Here is a 21,058-nt window from a genome sequence, read left to right on the forward strand (position 1 = left end):
ATGAAGTACAATATGTCTCAAGAACAATGTCAGAATCACCGGGATCCGTTGAAGCGTTCCAGAGTTATAACCTTATAAAGGGACAGTGGTCAGAATTGTAAAAATTGGCCCGGTCATTAACGTGCAAACCACCATCGGGGCTTAATGGTTGTTAGGGGATCAAATACTTATTTCTCACTGCAAAATGCAAATAAATTTATATAATTTATATAATGTGATTTTCTGGATTTTATTTTTGATGTTCTATCTCTCAATGTTAAAATTAACCTAACCTTAAAATTATATAAAAATTATAGACTGTTCATGTCTTTGTCAGTGGGCAAACTTACAAAATCAGCAAGGTATCAAATACTTATTTCCCCCACTGTAATCCACAGTGGGACACAAATCATTACTTGATGTAATAATAGATAACCCTTCTGACTGTACATCCAAGGTATATGGCATTGTTAAGCACATGCTGGTGTTCTATGGTATTATCTCTATGACATAAAGTAAAGACGGAGCAACATACATTACATAATGTCTTTTGATATAAAAAAAACACATAATCTTAATATATACTTACCTTGTAATGTCTTCACATTCTGTTCCATCCAGATGTGTCCGGATCCCAGAATTCCAAGCAGCGGAAGTTCGCCGACATCCATATTGGGACACCCAAATGATGGGTGTCTCAATATGGAGACTGCTGGTGGTACCAGTCTCTTGCGCGGTACCACCAGCGTAACACTGTCGCACCACACACACTATCTACGCCATAGACACTGTACACGCCATACGCACCACACACACACTGTATACGTTGTATGCACCACACACACACACTGTATACAGCATACGCAGCCTATGCGGTACCACCAGCGGAACACCGTCACACCACACACACACATAAAGTACACTATATACGCCATACACACCACACACACACTGTATACGTCGTACGCACCACACACACACTGCATACAGCATACGCAGCTTACGCAGTACCACCAGCGGAACACCGTCGCGAACGCGCCGCCACCAGGATCAGCCGAATGATTCACAAACCACCACCATCTTTGTACAGAAGGAGTGCATGCACAGTTTTAATGTGACCGCCGCTATCTGTCTGCACAAAGACAGAACTCCGAGAAGGCGCCGTGAATCATTTGGCTGATCCCCGCAGCAGATGCGTGACGTGTCTACAGGCAGAGCAAGCTGGTCACATTTAAGGGGTTTTCCCATGAACAAAAATTCATTTTAAAAATTGTCTGTGTCTGACTGTGTATGGAGCATACCACATCTTCTGAGCAGGGGAGGAAGCAAAAGACAATACTGACATTACAGCAGGGGATCACAGTGGATTCATTTTGTCAGGTAAAATATTTCACTGACTGTTTTTAAACAATATTTTACCTCACAAAATGTATCCTCTGCGATCTCCTGCTGTAATGTCAGTATTGTCTTTTGCTTCCTCCCTGCCCAGGAGCTGTGGTATGTTCTGTACGCAGTCAGACACGGACAATTTTTAAAATGAACTTTCGTTCATGGGAAAACCCCTTTAAAAGCAAATATTAACGCCGACATGGCTCCTCCTAAAAAATACGCCAATGAAAATGAAAGGAAAGCAGCAAAGGCACAATGTCGAAGACAACAAAGCGCAAATGTGACTCTTGAAGAGCAACAGCATCGCTGGGACAAAAACAATGCATAAAGCACATGTGGTAAACAGGTCAAAGAAGAGAGCACAGACAGGAGAAGTCAACATATGGGGAAAGAGAGAGTGGATAGGTGGGTGAGCACATGGGGGGGGAGAGATTCTCAACCTTGCAAAGCCTGCCCCCATCGTGACATTACCGCCCTCCCGATGCGATAGCATCGGGCCTCCATCTAAGTTGTATAAATATCAATGATTCAAAACTAAAAACCACAATGGAAACACCACTAAGCTTGGTAGCAGATACATGGGGTTTTCAACTACAAAACTTATTAAAGTGCACATTAGTACAAGGATGTCATTAGTTTTTTCAAGGGAGGTGTGGAAGAGAAGCTCATTAAAAAAATTAAAGATAAAACTACATTTTGAATTAAAGCGTCTGTTAGTACAAAAGATGCCAGCAGTTTTTCTAAAGAAAGCAGGTATCAGAGAGTTGTTCATTCAAGCCTCTAGGGGACAAAGATTGCTTTCTGAATATCCATTCGGATTCTTGCTTTAAGATGGTTTTATCCTGATTTCCTCTCCTAATTTTCAGTTTTGTAAGAACTACCATGCAGAAAGAAATATCTTTCAGGCGTCCATGATGGACACTATTCATGTGGCATGCAACTTGGATATCATGTTTATTTCTAATGTCTCCCAGATATTCGCCTACCCGCTTTCTTAATTCCCTAGTAGTCTTCCTAATGTAGTCTATTTGGCAAGTGCATGTTGCCTTGTACACCACCCCAGATGATTTTCAATTACCAAAATCTGTAATGGAGAACATTTTTCCTGCTGTGGCACTCCGAAATACGGTACTTTGCATGAGTCCAGCCAATCACAGCTTCAACAATTGATATGGAGGCATATTTAAAGTTCAAATATGGCACTATCAGGCACACCAGAATGAGCCTGTTACTGTCTGTCAGGAGCATGTAACCATCTATCTTTGCATCATACTCCCTGAAGAAGCTAATGGATGGGGAAACACGTCGAGATGAAAACAACTAATGATATGTTTCCTGTTATTCTATTTTCGGAGACTTAGTTATGACTATATATAGACATACTGGATTTTTAGTATTGTAACTTAACCTCACCTTAAGCCTTTTACTCTGTTTTGTTACCCAATCTTATCAATAGGACACAATAGGGAGAGTTAAAGAGAGCCACTGATGAGCGAGGTCGCCATATCTCATTTTCTTAAGGGTGCCAACCTCTGCGGCTAAGCAGTAGCAGTTTAGGCATTTAGATAGGGAATCACAGGTCCCTGATGTTGTCTGGTGTATATATATTTTATATATCTTTACAAAAGGACCTATTCACATTGTTTATCTGCTATAGCGGAATACAAGTCCATTTCTCCTTGAGTATAATTATTACCTTTTAATAGTCTATGTTACCCAGTGTATTGGTGTTTTTAATACCTTAAATAAAGATTATTTTTAGAGGGATTATATGTTCTCCTAGATGAATTATTCCCTTTTGGATGATCAGTTACTTTACACAAATACCAACTAAATGACTAATTTGTTGCTGTAGCTTACTCACCAGGCCATTCTAGACATCCACCAAAGCCTTCGGTTAGATCTTTTAGCCAAATGGTTCTGTCAACTAATACACTGAAGTTCAGAGATGGAATATTTTGTAGCAAAATAGCTGCAATCAAGACTCCGGGACTAGGCACCATATTGGCTACTTGCTGTAATTCTACTTTATAGGCCACATCAGAGATGAACTTGTGCATTTCTTCTGAAGGTCGTGGAGAAAGATGTCTGAAGTGTTAAAATTCCACAAATTATGATAAATGTTATACATTGTATTGCCCCAATGTATTAAACACAGACATATTTTCAATCTGTAATTTGTTACTGTTTGACTATGAATAAACAGTCATATAAACATTGTTATTCAAGCATGCTCTATTACATTGCACCACTAGTATTATTATTACCAAATTGAAACGTAGGGTAAATTACAACCTATCAAAATATTCTTTTCCCTATATCACAAGGAATACTGAAGAATACAGACAAGATATTTAAATAAGTGAATCAGAATAGGTACCTTCTTTAAAGAAAGCCACAATACCTGGGAATGAGGTTATATTGAGAGCGATTTAGTCTTCCGGGTGTCAATGATCGCAATGACAAGGGTTTTCCAAAATATACATGAATACTTCCAAAGTCATCACTAAGTATTTTCCTGGCTTTGATCAATCCCTGAAAGAAGACGTGGCAGCTAATCAAAAGAACTGTCAGCATTCAAGTAATACCAGTGCAATTGTAACACTGAAGTAACCTTACTGATGTGGATTCCTTTGGTTTTGGCACTCCAAGTAGCTCATATGCATAAAGCGTCTCCTCCAGTATTCTCTCATAGCTGATACTGACTGGTACCAGGTAAGTATCAAACACTTCTCCTTTGAAAAATGGCTCCATGACCACGCTCAGGAGTCCTGCAAAAAAAAAAAATCTCTCTCTCTCTCTCTCTCTCTCTCTCTCTATATATATATATATATTACATATATCTATATACAGTGGCAGGCACATACATTCTTTTGTTAATTTATATATATACAGTTAGGTCCATATATATTTGGACAGAGACAACATTTTTCTAAGTTTGGTTATAGACATTACCACAATGAATTTTAAAAAAAACAATTCAGATGTAGTTGAAGTTCAGACTTTCAGCTTTCATTTGAGGGTACCCACATTAAAATTGGATGAAGGGTTTAGGAGTTTCAGCTCCTTAACATGTGCCACCCTGTTTTTAAAGGGACCAAAAGTAATTGGACAGATTCAATAATTTTAAATAAAATGTTCATTTTTAGTACTTGGGTTGAAAACCCTTTGTTGGCAATGACTGCCTGAAGTGTTGAACTCATGAACATCACCAGATGCTGTGTTTCCTCCTTTTTGAAACTCTGCCAGGCCTTCACTGCGGTGGTTTTCAGTTGCTGTTTGTTTGTGGGCCTTTCTGTCAGAAGTTTAGTCTTTAACAAGTGAAATGCATGCTCAATTGGGTTGAGATCAGGTGACTGACTTGGCCATTCAAGAATATTCCACTTCTTTGCTTTAATAAACTCTTGGGTTGCTTTGGCTTTATGTTTTGGGTCATTGTCCATCTGTAGTATGAAACGACAACCAATCAGTTTGGCTGCATTTGGCTGGATCTGAACACACAGTATGTCTCTGAATACTTCAGAATTCATTCGGCTGCTTCTGTCCTGTGTCACATCATCAATAAACACAAGTGACCCAGTGCCACTGGCAGCCATGCATGCCCAAACCATCACACTGCCTCCGCCGTGTTTTACAGATGATGTGCTATGCTTTGGATCATCAGCTGTACCACGCCTTCGCCATACTTTTCTCTTTCCATCATTCTGGTAGAGGTTGATGTTGGTTTCATCTGTCCAAAAAATGTTCTTCCAGAAATGTGCTGGCTTTTTTAGATTTTTTTTAGCAAAGTCCAGTCTAGCCTTCTTATTCTTGATGCTTATGAGTGGCTTGCACCGTGCAGTGAACCCTCTGTATTTACTTTCATGCAGTCTTCTCTTTATGGTAGATTTGGATATTGATACGCCTACCTCCTGGAGAGTGTTGTTCACTTGGTTGGCTGTTGTGTAGGGGTTTCTCTTCACTATGGAGATTATTCTGCGATCATCCACCACTGTTGCCTTCTGTGGGCGCCCAGGTCTTTTTGCATTGATGAGTTCACCATTGCTTTCTTTCTTTCTCAGGATGTACCAAACTGTAGATTTTGCTACTCATAATATTGCAGCAATTTCTCGGATGGGTTTTTTCTGTTTTCGCAGCTTAAGGATGGCTTGTTTCACCTGCATGGAGAGATCCTTTGGCCACATGTTTACTTCACAGCAAAACCTTCCAAATGCATGCACCACACCTCAAATCAACTCCAGGCCTTTTATCTGCTTAATTGAGAATGACATAATGAAGGGATTGCCCACACCTGTCCATGAAATAGCCCTGGAGTCAATTGTCCAATAACTTTTGGCCCCTTTAAAAACAGGGTGGCACATGTTAAGGAGCTGAAACTCCTAAACCCTTCATCCAATTTTAATGTGCATACCCTCAAATGAAAGCTGAAAGTCTGAACTTCAACTGCATCTGAATTGTTTTGTTTAAAATTCATTGTGGTAATGTCTATAACCAAAATTAGAAAAATGTTGTCTCTGTCCAAATATATATGGACCTAACTGTATATAAAAAAAACATGTTAAAATAGTATTACAATAGAGTGTTAATATCAAAAGCTACTTAATAAAAATTCCCTTTTGCATTTTTGCATTTTCCTCTTCCTCCAAGGGCGAACACTTTTTTATTTTTTCATCCACAAACATATGAGGGCTTGCTTTTTTGCTGAACAAGTTGTACTTTTGCATGATGCCATCCATTTTACCACATAGTGTACCGTAGTGGAAAAAAATTCCAAGTGCAATGAAATTGTGAAAAAAAACCTTACATATATAAAGAGATTATTTAGTAATTTACATAGTCCATTGTACGATTACGGTGCTATCAAAGTTATCCAGTTTTTTCATTATTTCAGAGTTGAAAAAAGGGGGATTAGACCTACTAGTAATTCCATTTCTACGTAGTCCCTCATGACAAAAGGCCCCTCCTAACTACACCCTCCAGTGTCTTTCAAATTATCACAACAGGATGGATGCAAATGGCCAATAACATCCTCTAGAAACTCGTCAGCAACACAAAACATAAGGAAGGGGAAATAATGGTGCTGTCCTGAGGGACTACCTGGAAACAGAATTACTGATTGGTCTAATTCCTCTGTTCCAGTCCATCCCTCTAGGCAGCACACAGTATCAATACCAGAGAAATAGCACCAGAATGTACAGAAGTCCTAAAAGACCATAGTTCCCGGCGAGAGCCAAGCTAGATCTGTAAGATCAGAAGAAAATATAGATAATAGAATGAATTTACCAAGCACTTAAAAACCTATGAAGTGCATCTGCAGATCCCTAACCAGGAACAATATGCCCAGTTTAAGCCCTGATTAAACAGATTAAAAGGATTAAATCTTTGGAAAGATAAATCACCACAGTGAGCATCTGATATATATGCATATAATGCCAAATATTCAGCTTAAATGTGGTAGACCAATTTTACGGCAGAAAACAAAAAGAGCGACACACCTACTATTGTACCACAAAAACAATGATAAACCCTGGTAACTGTGTTAGATAAATTATACTTATAAACACCGCAACCATAGAATAGACATTAACACCTCTTATTGCACAACAAACGATAGTGGCATCCACCACTAGAGCTGTAATGAAGACTGTTGGTGGCCAATAATAAACTTGCACGTGCTTAATAAAACAGGACTGTTCTTTCAGCTCCTAATGAACTAAACTCTGGTAATGAACCAGCTTACCTTACTACAAGTAGAAGGGCTGCCACCAGGAATTTCAGGGCCCCATACTGGCAACATTTATGGGCCCCTTTGAGATTCCGCTCAGGCTCCTCCTCAGCTCTGCCTCCACCACTCAAACCTTCCACAGTCCACCCGCCAACTCTTGGAAAAATTTCACTTCTGCAACAAGTTCTCACCAATCACACATTAACAGTTCCCATTAAACATCATCTATATACGGTATATAACTGTCTAAGGGGTACTTCCGTCTTTCTGTCTGCAACTTCCGTAACGGAAATCCCGCATCGCTGCTATATACATACATACATACATATTCTAGAATGCCCGATGCGTTAGAATCGGGCCACCATCTAGTAATAATATAATATTCTCTTTACTTACATAGCGGCAACATATTCCGCAGCGTTTTACAGACATTATCATCGCTGTCCCCGATGGGGATCACAATCTAAATTCCCCATCGGTATGTCTTTGGAGTGTGGGAGAAAACCAGAGTGCCCGGAGGAAACCAACGCAAACACAAGAACATACAAACTTGGTCCTTGGTGGGATTTGAACCCAGGACTCAAGCACTGCAAGGGTGCAGTGCAAACCACTGAGTCACCGTGTTACCCATGAATGATAACACCAAAACTTTTTCTCCTCTCATAGTGAGAGGTTGGGTGAAGCCATTTATTGTCAAACTACTGTTTTCTCTTTTTAAATCATAATGACAACCCAAAACATCCAAATGACCCTGATCAAAACTTCACATACTCCGGTGATTTTTATCTGAAATCATGCACAGAAATTGACACAAATGGGTTTGAATGGCTACTAAAGGTAACATCCTCATGTGTTACCTGTTTGCTTGTAATCAGTGTGTGTGTGCATAAAAGGTGAGTGAGTTTCTGGGATCCAAACAGACTTTTGCATCCTTCATCCAGCCACTGACGTTTCTGGATTGTGAGTCATGGGGAAAGCAAAAGAATTATCAATGGATATACGGGAAAAGGTAGTGTAGGTGCAGTGGTGTCTGTGACTGGGTATTTCACATCATGGGTAAGCACTGAGCTTCTTAATAATGCCACATATGTGTGACCTAATTGGTCTATCAGTAGTATTGAGCCACCTCCCTAGTGTTTGGGTTCGGTTCGTCGAATAGGGACGTGTTCGACGAACTGTTCGTCGAACGTTCAACGAACACCGTCGAACACCATTGTAACCAATGGCAGACAAACACATACAAACACATAGAAAACACATAGAAAACACCTTACAAGGTGTCCAAAAGCTGACAAACTGCTCAGAAGACCCAACAAACACATGGAAAAGTCACAACTACATATAGTCACGCGAAAAGAAAAGAGGTGGAGGAGTAAAAGGAGGAGGAGACACAGATGTAGGCATGTCATGCCCTTCTAAAATCAAGAAAGGCTGGAGTAAAAATCTAAACTCACTTTACCAACACCCAGACGTCTTGACAAAAAAAAGAAAAAAAGAAATATCTTTAGGTAGAATGGCGGTGGGTTTATTCAGAACACTTTCATTAGAAGACGTAGTGGTACCCCCGTTGGGAGTTGTGCCAAAAAATGAACCCAATACATTCAGACTAATCCACATTTGTCATATCCAAGGGGCAGGTCAGTAAACGACAACATCGACGCGGAGCCAAGTACAGTACTATGTACTGTACCTCCTTTGATGAGGCAATCAGGCGGGTCAAGAAGTTGGTAAGGGGAACCCTAATTGCCAAAACAGACATTGAGGAGGCGTTCCGGTTACTACCTGTGCCTCCGAATAATGTCCTCCCATTGGGCTGATTCTGTGAAGGAGCATACTACATGGATCGCTGTTTGCCCATGGGGTGCTCCATATCCTGCTCACTATTTGAGGCGTTTAGTTGCTTCCTCGAATGTGTCGTCATGTACGTTTGTATGGCGGCACATATTATCCATTACCACAACAACTTCTTATGCCTGGGCCCAAAAGATTCACCACAGTGTGAAAACACGCGGTAGTCCACCTGTGAGAAGGAGAGAGCTGGAGGGAGAGTGGACACCCCAGAGCCGAGGGGTTAGATTGAGAAAGAAAGAAGGCGGTGTAGCTTGCTTCATGGGTGGGGTACTCTGCTGAGTAGCAGAAATTGCTACTAGGCCCAAAAGGATTTCTTGGGCCAAATGCCGTTACAAAATAGTAGTTAGGTAAACAGGCGGTGTAGCTTGCTTCATGGGTGAGGTACTCTGCTGAGTAGCACAAAATGCTATTAGGTACAAAACGATTTCCTGGGCTAGATGCAGTTAAAAATTAGTAATTAGATCAACAGGCGGTGTAGCTTGCTTCATGGGTGGGGTACGCTGCTGAGTTGCACCAAATTCTACTAGGCCCAAAAGGATTTCCTGGGCTAGATGCTGTTACAAAATAGTTGTTAGGTAAACAGGAGGAGTAGCTTGCTTCATGGGTGAAGTACGCTGCTGAGTAGCACCAAATTCTACTAGGCCCAAAAGGATTTCCTGGGCTAGATGCCGTTACAAAATAGTAGTTAGGTAAACAGGCGGTGTAGCTTGCTTCATGGGTGGGGTACGCTGCTAAGTAGCACTAAATTCTACTAGGCCCAAAAGGATTTCCTGGGCTAGATGCCGTTACAAAATAGTAGTTAGGTAAACAGGAGGTGTAGCTTGCTTCATGGGTGAAGTACGCTGCTGAGTACCACCAAATTCTACTAGGCCCAAAAGGATTTCCTGGGCTAGATGGCGTTACAAAATAGTAGTTAGGTAAACAGGCGGTGTAGCTTGCTTCATGGGTGGGGTACGCTGCTAAGTAGCACTAAATTCTACTAGGCCCAAAAGGATTTCCTGGGCTAGATGCCGTTACAAAATAGTAGTTAGGTAAACAGGAGGTGTAGCTTGCTTCATGGGTGAAGTACGCTGCTGAGTACCACCAAATTCTACTAGGCCCAAAAGGATTTCCTGGGCTAGATGGCGTTACAAAATAGTAGTTAGGTAAACAGGCGGTGTAGCTTGCTTCATGGGTGGGGTACGCTGCTAAGTAGCACTAAATTCTACTAGGCCCAAAAGGATTTCCTGGGCTAGATGCCGTTACAAAATAGTAGTTAGGTAAACAGGCGGCGTAGCTTGCTTCATGGGTGGGGTACGCTGCTGAGTAGCACTAAATTCTACTAGGCCCAAAAGGATTCCTGGGCCAGATGCCGTTAAAAATAATACTTAGGTAAACAGGCGGTTAGTGGCTGGGCTACTCTGCTGACTAGCAGACACTGAAGCTTTGGAGCAGACCTCTGAATCCCAGGCCATAGTATGAGTAAACAACTCTGCAGACGACCCCACCCACCTGGAATTGACGATGGTAACGTCATGTAAAACTCAGCAAGGGGACTAAATAAAAGAGTCTCCATTTTTTCCAAAAATTCAGCCACAGACACCACTTAAGTGGCATCAATTTCGCCAGAGCTTTTTTAAAACGGTTGGTGAGGTGATTTTCAAAAATCATCAAACTTTTAGTCTCCCCAAGATGACACATGGGTAGAAAACATTTCAAAAACCTGACAGGCACATCCAAACATAGACTCAGTGTGAACAGGTGCTGAACCTAGAGTCGCCAACTCGTATATAGTTAAGTAAATAAGGCAGCACACTGCAGCGCTAGAACATGCAAACTTGAAAAACGAAATTTGAACTGCATTACTGCACTAGAAATATGAAAAATGAGAGCGTTTAGCGCATAAAAATGGCCAATTTTATGTGTACCTGGTAGCCCCTTTACCTCTCAGCGAGGTAAGGCAAGTGTAGGACCTGGTATAAGAGAGATGCCATAAAGGGGCTACCAGGTACACATAAAATTGGCCATTTTTATGCGCTAAACGCTCTCATTTTTCATATTTCTAGTGCAGTAATGCAGTTCAAATTTCGTTTTTCAAGTTTGCATGTTCTAGCGCTGCAGTGTGCTGCCTTATTTACTTAACAGGGGTAGAAAAGTCATTGCGGATCCAGGATTTGTGCATCTTGATGAACGTTAGTCTGTTTACATTGTCACTGGACAGCCGCGTGCGCTTATCTTTCAGCACACCACCAGCAGCGCTGAACACACGTTCAGAGAGAACACTGGCTGCGGGGCACGACAAGATCTCCAAGGCGTGAGTGGCGAGCTCAGACCATCTTTCAAGATTGGAAGCCCAAAATGAACAAGGGTCCAGTACCACAGTCATGGCATCGATGTTAACTTGGAGATACTCTTGTACCATCCTCTCTAGGCGTTGGCTGTGCGTCAGACTTCTTGTCTCCTGTGGCCTTGCAAAGGATGGTCTAAAAGAATCTTGAAACGATTGGAAAAAATTGCTGTTACCACCAGATACGATGTTACTGTTACGGTTTCAGTGATGACTCGATAGTCCCATGGTTGGCAAGTTAGAACTCAGAGATTCACTATGTGCACCACTGGTGTTTTGTGGAAAAGCAGATGTTAGATTCTGTAAAAGTCTCTGCTGATACTCCTGCATGCGTGAATCCCTTTCTACGGCAGGAATTATTTCGCCAAATTTGCTTTTGTACCGGGGATCTAAAAGTGTGGCATTCCAGTAGCCGGCATTACTTCGGATTCTGACAATCCGAGGGTCATGTTGCAGGTAGTGCAGCAAGAAGGCACTCATGTGTCTTGCGCATCCAGAAGGACTAAGTCCTTGTTGTCTTAGTGGTGGCGAGGTGAGAATCATGCTTCCTTCATCTGCCCTCTCCCCCAACAGAAATGTGATCAAGGTCTCCCTCATCTGATGAGTCTTCCATGCCCAGCGCCAGTTCGTCCTCCACTTCTTCCTCGCCTCCTGCACCTTCCTCAACAGTTTGGCTGCTACCATGCGCCCTCGGTAATCCCTCTCCCCCAGCCTCCAATGCCAGCCGCCTTGGTGCTGCCAACCTTCTTGACCTTGGAGATATGATCCCTTCCGCATACGACGACTCCTGTTTCTCCTCCTCCTCTTGTTCCACCACCTGACTCCGAACACTGTGTAAGGTGTGCTCCAGCATGTAAATCACCGGAATGGTCATGCTGATGGCATCGTCAGCACTAAACATCTTCGTTGCTATTTCAAAACTGTGCAGAAGGGTGCATAGGTCCCTGAGCAGAGACCATTCCTGCAGCATGATTTGCCCCATCTCTTGATCTCGTTGGCCCAGGCTATACGTCATAACATATTGCACCAGGGCTCATCGGTGCTGCCACAGTCGCTGCAACATGTGCAGAGTTGAATTCCACCGTGTGGGCACACCGCATTTCCGCCGGTGAACTGGCAGACCCAACGACTTATGTAGAGATGCAAGTCGTCCAGCTGCGGGACGCGAATGACGGAAGTGAGCACACAGCGACCGGCCCTCTGCAGAAGCCCATCTAGTCCGGGATAGTGGGATAAAAATTTATGGACAACCAGGTTCAAAACGTGAGCCACACTGGGCACGTGTGTGACATTGCCTCGGCGAAGAACCGCACCCAGGTTTGCAGCATTGTCGCACACAGCCTTCCCTGGCTGCAGGCTGAGTGGAGACAACCATTGATGGAACTCGGTCTCCAGAGTTGACCACAACTCCTCAGCTGTGTGACTCACATTTCCCAGACACTTCAATGTAAACACTGCCTGATGCCTTTGAGCCCTGGTGACAGCATAGTGAGGAGGTGTGCAGGATTCCTTCTGCGCAGTTACAACGCAGGTGGCATTACCAGACAGGCTTTGGGTGCAGGTGGAGGACCGAGAGGAGGTTGAGGAGGCAGAAGCAGTGGAGGAACTTCTAGATACAGAGGATCGACGAGCAACTCGTGGGGACGGCAAGACTCGGACAGCAGCCCCTTCTCCTGATGTCAGCGCAGTTACCCAGTGCCCAGTCACCGACATGTAACGCCCTTGTCCATGTCTACTCGTCCAAGTGTCTCTGGTGAAATGCACCCTGTCACACACAGAGTTTCTCAAGGAAGCGATGATGTTGTGTGTGACATGCTGGTGTGGCGCAGGCACAGCTTTCTTTGAGAAGTAGTGACGACTGGGCATCTGGTACTGGGGCACTACGATGGACATAAGGTCTCGAAAACCCTCTGTGTCCACCAGGCGGAAAGGCAGCATTTCTGTAGCCAACAGCTTGCAGATGGAGAAATTCAACCTCTTAGCTTTGTCATGGCTAGGAGGAAATGGTCTTTTACTTGTCCACATCTGAGGGACTGAGGGCTGGCTGCCGTGCTTAGACGGAGTTGAGGAGGGTGTCCCCGGCAAACTGCTGGTCTGTGAGGAAGGTGCAGGCGGAGATGTTATGTTGCCTTGATCAAAATGTGGTGTCGATGTCGGAGAGCGCTCAACACCAGCAGGTGTTATACCATCTTGGTCTTGATCTTTTTATCGGACTAGTGTTATTTTCGGCCTTTTTTTGTCCATTCATCTTATGTTAGCTGTTATAGCTTCTTCTTTTGAGGATATTATTCTCGGCCGGATGGCCATTATCCATTCTTTAAATGATCCGACATCTTATTGCACGTGTAGTAATAAATTGATTACCATCATTTCATGTAGCGTTCTGTGCATATCTCTTTAGTGTGTGTGAATTAGCTCAAGCAATGTCTGCGACACACTTGATCTATATTCTGCTGCTTGCCTTTGCGGCTGCCAGAGTTTCCTGCCATGCTGGCGTCACTTCTGGCCGTACCTGTGGACACATAATATGTAGTACTTTAGTTGTTACAACTTCATATAGTGTCCAGTGCATTTATATCTAGCGTGCATGAACGAGTTGCATTAATATCTGCTATGTACTTTATTGGCACCTTGCTCTTGGCTACCTCGGTTGCCACAGTATTATGTCATATTAGCGTCACCTCCGGCCGGACTTGTGGATATAAAATATTATAACTACCTGGTAATACCGGTGCTATTAGGCTCTCCCCTTATATATCTTCTTTATGTAATTCCTCTAAAAATTAATCTTCTTGGTATTATGGTAATTAAGGTTTGTTTGTTTTTTTCTCCCATACCAACATTACTTCCAGTTACACGGCTGGACCTTAGCGTGTAAAACATTCAGGGTTCTAGCACCTGTGCACCGCGGCAGATATAATGTTCGCGCTTTTATCTTTAGTATGTGCGAATCTGCTTAAATAATACCTGCGATGCATTTGATTTGCATTTTGTGACTTGTTATTGCGGTCGCCATAGTTTCATACTATGCTAGCGTCACTTCTGGTCGGATGGCTGGACACAAAATATATATTACTTAGTGTCCAGCGCCCCTAGCGCACATGAACAAGTTTTAGCAATATCTACTTCGTATTTGACCGGCACTTGCTCCTGGCTTTCCCGGTTGCCATGGTATTATGTCATAGTAGCGTCATTTCCAGCCGTTTGGCCAGACTTGTGCATTTAGAATATCATAACCACTTGGTAATACCGGCGCTATCATGTCTTTTCTTTTATACATTTTTCCTTCTCATGTTAATCCTTCTAAAAAAAAAAAATCGGCATTATGTTAATCATGGTCTTCCCCCAGACTGACGTCACTTCTGATTGCGCGGCTGTACCTGTGTGTACAACATGCAGGGTTTTAGCGCTTGCGCACCGCGGCCGATACAACGCCTTTGCTACTTCCAGTCATGCGACCGCCATGTTTCTACAGCTGATCTGGATCCTACTATTGTGTAAGTGTATATAAGATATGAGCGTCTGTGAGTAGGCACACTTTCCCCTGACGAAGCCACCTTGCGTGGCGATACGCGTTGGGCTGCATAGCCCCATGGACTCCTTGGCACCTTTATTGATGGGATTGACTGGTGGTCTGACCAGAGACAACTCTAACATATCTGGGGATCTTCTACCCGACTGACATAAGTATGATGTCCTTTGCCTTATATAGGTCCTGGCTGGGACGACCTTGTTGAGCATTTGGTGGTCTATTATGGTCCCTTATGCAACCTCTTGGAGCCCTATATATTAAGGGGTAACTGTATCTTATATTGCTTATACATTGGGTACTATTCCTCTACGTTGTAGAGAATTTGGTTATGGTGGTTTCCCCTTATTGGTATGATTATCTTGTTGTACGAATACTACTCAATCATTTAGCTTATTGTAGCTTGATGTGAATGAGGTAACAACAGAGGGATTATGCCTTTGTATGTATGCAAATTGAACTTTTTGTATAATTTGACCAGCAATAAACTGTGTGCATTATCCTTGTTTCTTCATCTTCCCCCTTCCTTCTTTTCTTCCCCCTTCTCAGGTGCCAAAAACACATGATAGTCTGTGGGGTGTGCAATTTTCCCTTTGTCATTGTGGGAGTTTTGTTGTGCTTTTTAATTGTTTTTAATATTTATGCTTACTCATTGCTCTCATAAAAATGTATATTTGGTAATTTTTGTCTTTATCCCGTTGATCTCCATTACAACATGCCTTTTCTATTATTTGGTTTGTCGTCCTTTTTTATGTTGTGGTAGATTCGGGATGTATTACTAAGTGAATTTGATTGATTAGTGGTGGTGCCCTCCATTTGTTCTAGACGACGAAAGCTTGCAATTTGTTACCATCTTTTCAGTTAGTCATTAAAAGGTATCAACCACTGAGGACTCTCAAATCTTAATATTTTTGTGGGGGAAGGAACTCTTATTTTGTAAAAAAAAAAAAAAATGATTAGGTTGCAATTTTCTGATACCCATAAAATTTTTATTTTTTGCTTTATGGAGCTGTGCAAGGGCTTATTTCTGGTGGGATGAGACATTTTTTATTTATATCACTTTGGGATAGACATGAGATTTGGATCGCTTTTCAGCGACTCCCATAAAAATAAAGAGCTATTTTGGCATTAGGGTCTTTATCCTACAATCATCTGATGGTTTGTAACATATAGAAAAATCATGGTCTTCTTTGAAGCCCAGCTACAGGCTGTTTTTCAAACTTGCAATTTTCACATTGGATAATGCTACTATTTTAGAGTCCTTCTACCTGCTCCTTCAACAAATTATTATTATTATTATTATAGCGCCATTTATTCCCTTGCGCTTTACATGTGACGAGGGGTATACATAATAAAAACAAGTACAATAATCTTAAACAATACAAGTCACAACTGGTACAGTAGGAGAGAGGACCCTGCCCGCGAGGACACACAATCTACAAGGGATGGGTGAGGATATAGTAGGTGAGGGTAGAGCTGGTCGTGCAGCGGTTTTGTCAATTGGTGGTTACTGCAGGTTGTAGGCTTGTCGGAACCTTCAGGTTCTTTTTGAAGGTTTCGATGGTAGGCGAGAGTCTGATATATTGTGGTAGAGAGTTCCAGAGGAGGGGTGATGCGCGAGAGAAATCTTGTATGCGACTGTGGGAAGAGAAGATAAGAGGGGAGTAGAGAAGGAGATCTTGTGAGGATCGGAGGTTGTGTGCAGGTAAGTACCAGGAGACAAGGTCACAGATGTATGGAGGAGACAGGTTGTGGATGGCTTTGTATGTCATTGTTAAGGTTTTGTACTGGAGTCTCTGGGCAATGGGGAGCCAGTCAAGGGATTGACAGATGGGAGAGGCCTGGGAATAGCAGGGGGACAGGTGGATTAGTCGGGCAGCAGAGTTTAGAATAGATTGGAGGGGTGTGAGAGTGTTCGAGGGGAGGCCACATAGTAGGAGGTTGCAGTAGTCAAGGCGGGAGATGATGAGGGCATGGACTAGGGTTTTTTGCAGATTCTTGGTTTAGGAATGTACAGATCCATAAATATTTTTGAGTTGAAGTCGGCAGGAAGTGGAAAGGGCTTGGATATGCGGTTTGAAGGAGAGATCAGTGTCAAGGATTACCCCAAGGTAGCTAACTTGTTTGACTGGGGAGAGTGGGCAGCCGTTTACTGTAATGGACAGATCCGTTCGGGGGGTCGCATGAGATGGGGGAAAGATGATGAATTCTGTTTTGTCCATGTTAGGTTTTGGAAATCTAGCAAGAATTAGGATGAAATAGCAGACAGACATTGAGGGTTTCTGGTTAGTAGGGTGGTGATATCTGGTCCAGAGTGGTAGATTTGTGTGTGATCAGCATAGAGGTGATACTGAAAGCCATGAGATTCTATGAGGTGTCCCAGGCCAAAGGTGTAAATGGAGAAGAGCAGTGGCCCTAGGACTGAACCTTGCGGGACTCCGACAGATAGGGGGCGAGGTGAGGAGGTGGTGTGAGTGGGAAATCTACATGTACATTATTAGAAACAGCTTCAGACTGTGTGTCCACGTTTCGTTTTTTTAAGCGTTTCCACCACGTTTTTTCGCTGCAGAAATGCTTAAACGCTAACAAAACGCATCCCATTAATTTTAATTGCATTCCACAACTGCTGTGCCCATGCTGCGTATTTTTCTGCAGCGGAATCGCATCGTGGTAAAATACGCAGCATGTTCATCTTTATTACGTAATCGTGGCGATTCTGCCACCATAGACTTGTATTGTAATGCTTGAAAGCAGCACATATTAAAAATGTTTGCGGGTTTCAAGCGCATTTGCTGCAGTGTTGTAAATGGGAAGAGAGTGGCTAAGTGCCAGAATTGGGGCATCTTACAGATGTGCCTTTTCTGGGGTGGCTGGAGGCAGGTGTTAGCCTTTAATTTAACCCCTAGAGTTCCAAATTTTTCCTAACACTAGCTAATAAATTTATTAAACACTTCAATCAAATAATAATAAAGATTATTATTAGTATTATTATTAAATATTCATGGTTTACTGTATGTAAACCATGTGTCATATCATGTTGGGTTCTGTAATTATTTTTGCACTAGGGTTAAGGCAATGGTTAGGGCTTGTATTAGGGCTAAATCAAAGTACATTTTTATTAACCTTTTAGGCATCAGATCTTCTCTGCTGTTCAGAGGGTTGGACTAGGAAACAACCTCTTAGGTGTCTTTTTTTTGTCCCAACTTTATTTGTGCTCAAAAACGCTTTAAAAACGCATGAAAAACGCATAAAAAAACATCAAAATCAGCATGCGTTTTCCCTGGCACGGGTGTGCGGTTTTGATGAGGAAAAATCTGCTTGTATTCTGCAACGTGGGCACATAGAATAAAGGTCTGTTTACAGGAACCAAATGGCGGCACTAAATGACCCCTGATCAGTAAACTTCTACCAATCAGTGGTCGGTAAATAGCATGTTTACACAGGCAGATAGCAGTAAATTATGTGTAATAGATTACTTAGTGCTCATAGGCTGTTTACACAGGACGATGCACCCTCAAGAACGATAAGCGACTGCATGCTCATCAGGTGGTTAAAGTGAAATGAGACTTTAAGGCTATGTGCATCGGTTCAGGATTTTTAGCGTTTTTTCGGCCGTTTTCCACATAAGCATCCCATAATTTTTAGTGCATTCAGCATTTTTTGTGCACACGCTGCGTATTTTTCAGCAGCGGAATCACATTCCGGAAAAAGGCGCAGCATGTTCATTCTTTGTGCGGAATCGCGGCAATTCTGCACACATAGGAATGCATTGATCCGCTAACTTCCCGCATGGAACCCACCATGCGGGAAGTAAGCGGATCGTGTGCGGTTGGTACCGAGGGTGGAGGAGAGGAGACTGAGCCTCTCCTCCAGGCCCTGGAAACCATATACCTGTAAAAAAATAATAATTAAAAATCGTGATATTCTCAACTTCTGGCGGCCCCCGCAGCCTTCCCGCTCCTCGCGATGCTCCCATTACCAGTAATGCCTTGCGGCAATGACCTGTGATGACGTAGCGGTCTCACATGATGCTAAATCATCTGGGGTCATTGCCGCGAGGCTTCACTGGGAAAGGGAGCTTCCGGGAGCATTGAGAGGAGCGGGAAGGCTGCGGAGGCCGTTGGAAGGTAAGAATATCACGATTTTTTTTACTTTTTTTTATTTTTAACATTATATCTTTTTACTATTGATGCTGCATAGGCAGCATCAATAGTAAAAAGTTGGTCACACTTGTCAAACACAATGTTTGACAAGTGTGACCAACCTGTCAATCAGTTTTCCAAGCGATGCTACACATCGCTTGGAAAATGCTAGCATTCTGCAAGCTAATTACGCTTGCAAAACGCTAGTGTTTAGCGGGAATATGTTAGCGGCAGGGAGTTGCAGAATTGCCACGGAAATGTCCGCTGCAATTCTGCAACGTGTGCACATAGCCTTAGGAGTAATCCCGATAATCTTTCAGTGTGAATGCAACATAAAGGTACCGTCACACTCAGCAACTTTGTAACGAGAACAACAATGATCCGTGACGCTGCAGCGTCCTGGATAGCGATCTCGTTGTGTTCGACACGCAGCAGCGATCTGGATCCCGCTGTTATGTCGCTGGTCGGAGCTAGAAGTCCAGAACTTTATTTGGTCGTTAGATCGCGTGTATCGTCATGTTTGACATCAAAAGCAACGACGCCAGCAACGTTTTTACATGGCGCGAGAACGATAAGTGAGTCGCCGTTACGTCACTGGATCACTCCTGCATCATTCTGGAGTTGCTGTGTTTGACGTCTCTACACCGACCTAAAGAGCGAAGCTCTAGCGATCTAGTTTAGGTCGGATCGTTGTCTATATCTCTGCAGCGTCGCTGAGTGTAACAGTACCTTTACTCGGAACCTCACTTTTATTCTCAAGAATCCAATGAGTTTGCATAAAGGGGATTGTAAAAACTACCACCTGTGACACCACCTGTTGTGAATCCTTTCTTATCAGCTACCAGTCACTGACATCCTGCCTGTGATGATAATGAGGCTGCTAAAAAAAATTCTGTATAGAACTGTACCATAACTCCACAATAGCCCCAGTGGCCAATATGAAAGCTGCAAAATGAATTTTTAACACAGATTGTGATATGAAAAAAAAAAAAACAACATTGTCCCATCCCACCCAAAAAAATATAACAAAAACTAGGTGATTTTCTGATTATACAAACCCTTTTTCAGCATTACATGCTTGTATTGTCCAAGCAAATATCCACTATAGAGTTAAAATTATACAGATAGGAAACTGTCCTAGAATGTTAAGGGTATATGCACACGTCAGGTTTTTTTCCTGACAAAATCCGGAGAATTCTGGCAGAAAATCGCGTTTTTTTCCACGCGGTTTTTGCGCGTTTTTTGCGCGGATTTTTTGCGGTTTTTTTTTTTTTTTCCTGAAAGTCATTTTGGCTTAGAAATCTGCAGAAAATCCGCAAAAAGAATGAGCATGTCCGTTTTTTTTGCGGTAAAAAACGCATCCATCTGAACAAAAATTCCGGAATGCATTCTAAATGATAGGATGCATATTTTTAGCGTTTTTGATGCGGAATTATAGCGTTTTTATAGCGAAATTCCGCAAAAAAAACGCTAAAAATCCGGACGTGTGCACATACCCTAATAGGTCTGGGACTTGTAAGCTCCAGCACCTGTGATCTAGAGATAGCCTGACAATGAGAAGATATTTCCAGATGACAGCAGATGCTCAGCTCTTCTGACCTCAGCAAATACAGGTAACTGGTTGTTCAATAAACAAAAACTAGCTTCTTTTTTTTTCTTGTTAAAGGGAACCTGTGATCGGATTCATGTTGCCCAAACCACAGACATAAATCACAGCATGGAATGAATCAGATGTATCAGCATGGATCATAGTCTCGCTCTACAATTGGAGCCAGAAATATTTTTCTCTGAAATGTCAGAGAAAGTATACGTTACAGATTGGGTGACTGACATGTCTCTGCCATAGCGAATGAGCTGTCAATCCACTTTAGCGTAGCTGAGAAGAGCCTGTCAGGGGCATCGCTGGCCTAGTCTTGTCGCTGCCTATGATGCTCAGATGGATCTTTATATACCTGGCTGTAACCATGCAGTCATAATCTGATTCATGCTGCCAGCGGCAAATGATATGTTCCCTTTACATAAGTTTTCCACATTGAGCAATCTCTTTATTGGCAGAGCTGAAAGACAATAAGCTAGTCAGTGTTCTACCGTTGAGACCCCCCCCATTAATCAGATAT

The 21,058-nt window shown here is 42.6% G+C and overlaps 1 protein-coding gene across 2 annotated transcripts in view; it reads right to left on the reverse strand.

Annotated features, from left to right (window-relative positions):
• Nucleotides 1-21,058, reverse strand: part of GNPAT (glyceronephosphate O-acyltransferase) — a 433,316-nt gene that overhangs the window by 278,076 nt on the left and 134,182 nt on the right. For both annotated transcript variants that reach the window (XM_069769345.1, XM_069769344.1), the window contains exons 7-9: nucleotides 3,988-4,139; nucleotides 3,773-3,903; nucleotides 3,233-3,456 (exon numbers count right to left, since the gene is read on the reverse strand). In XM_069769345.1, the coding sequence (XP_069625446.1) occupies nucleotides 3,233-3,456; nucleotides 3,773-3,903; nucleotides 3,988-4,139 (507 nt within the window). The remainder of the gene's footprint in view (nucleotides 1-3,232; nucleotides 3,457-3,772; nucleotides 3,904-3,987; nucleotides 4,140-21,058) is intronic.

This window comes from Ranitomeya imitator, chromosome 5 (assembly GCF_032444005.1).
Source record: "Ranitomeya imitator isolate aRanImi1 chromosome 5, aRanImi1.pri, whole genome shotgun sequence".
In the NCBI taxonomy this organism is placed as follows: Eukaryota; Metazoa; Chordata; class Amphibia; order Anura; family Dendrobatidae; genus Ranitomeya; species Ranitomeya imitator.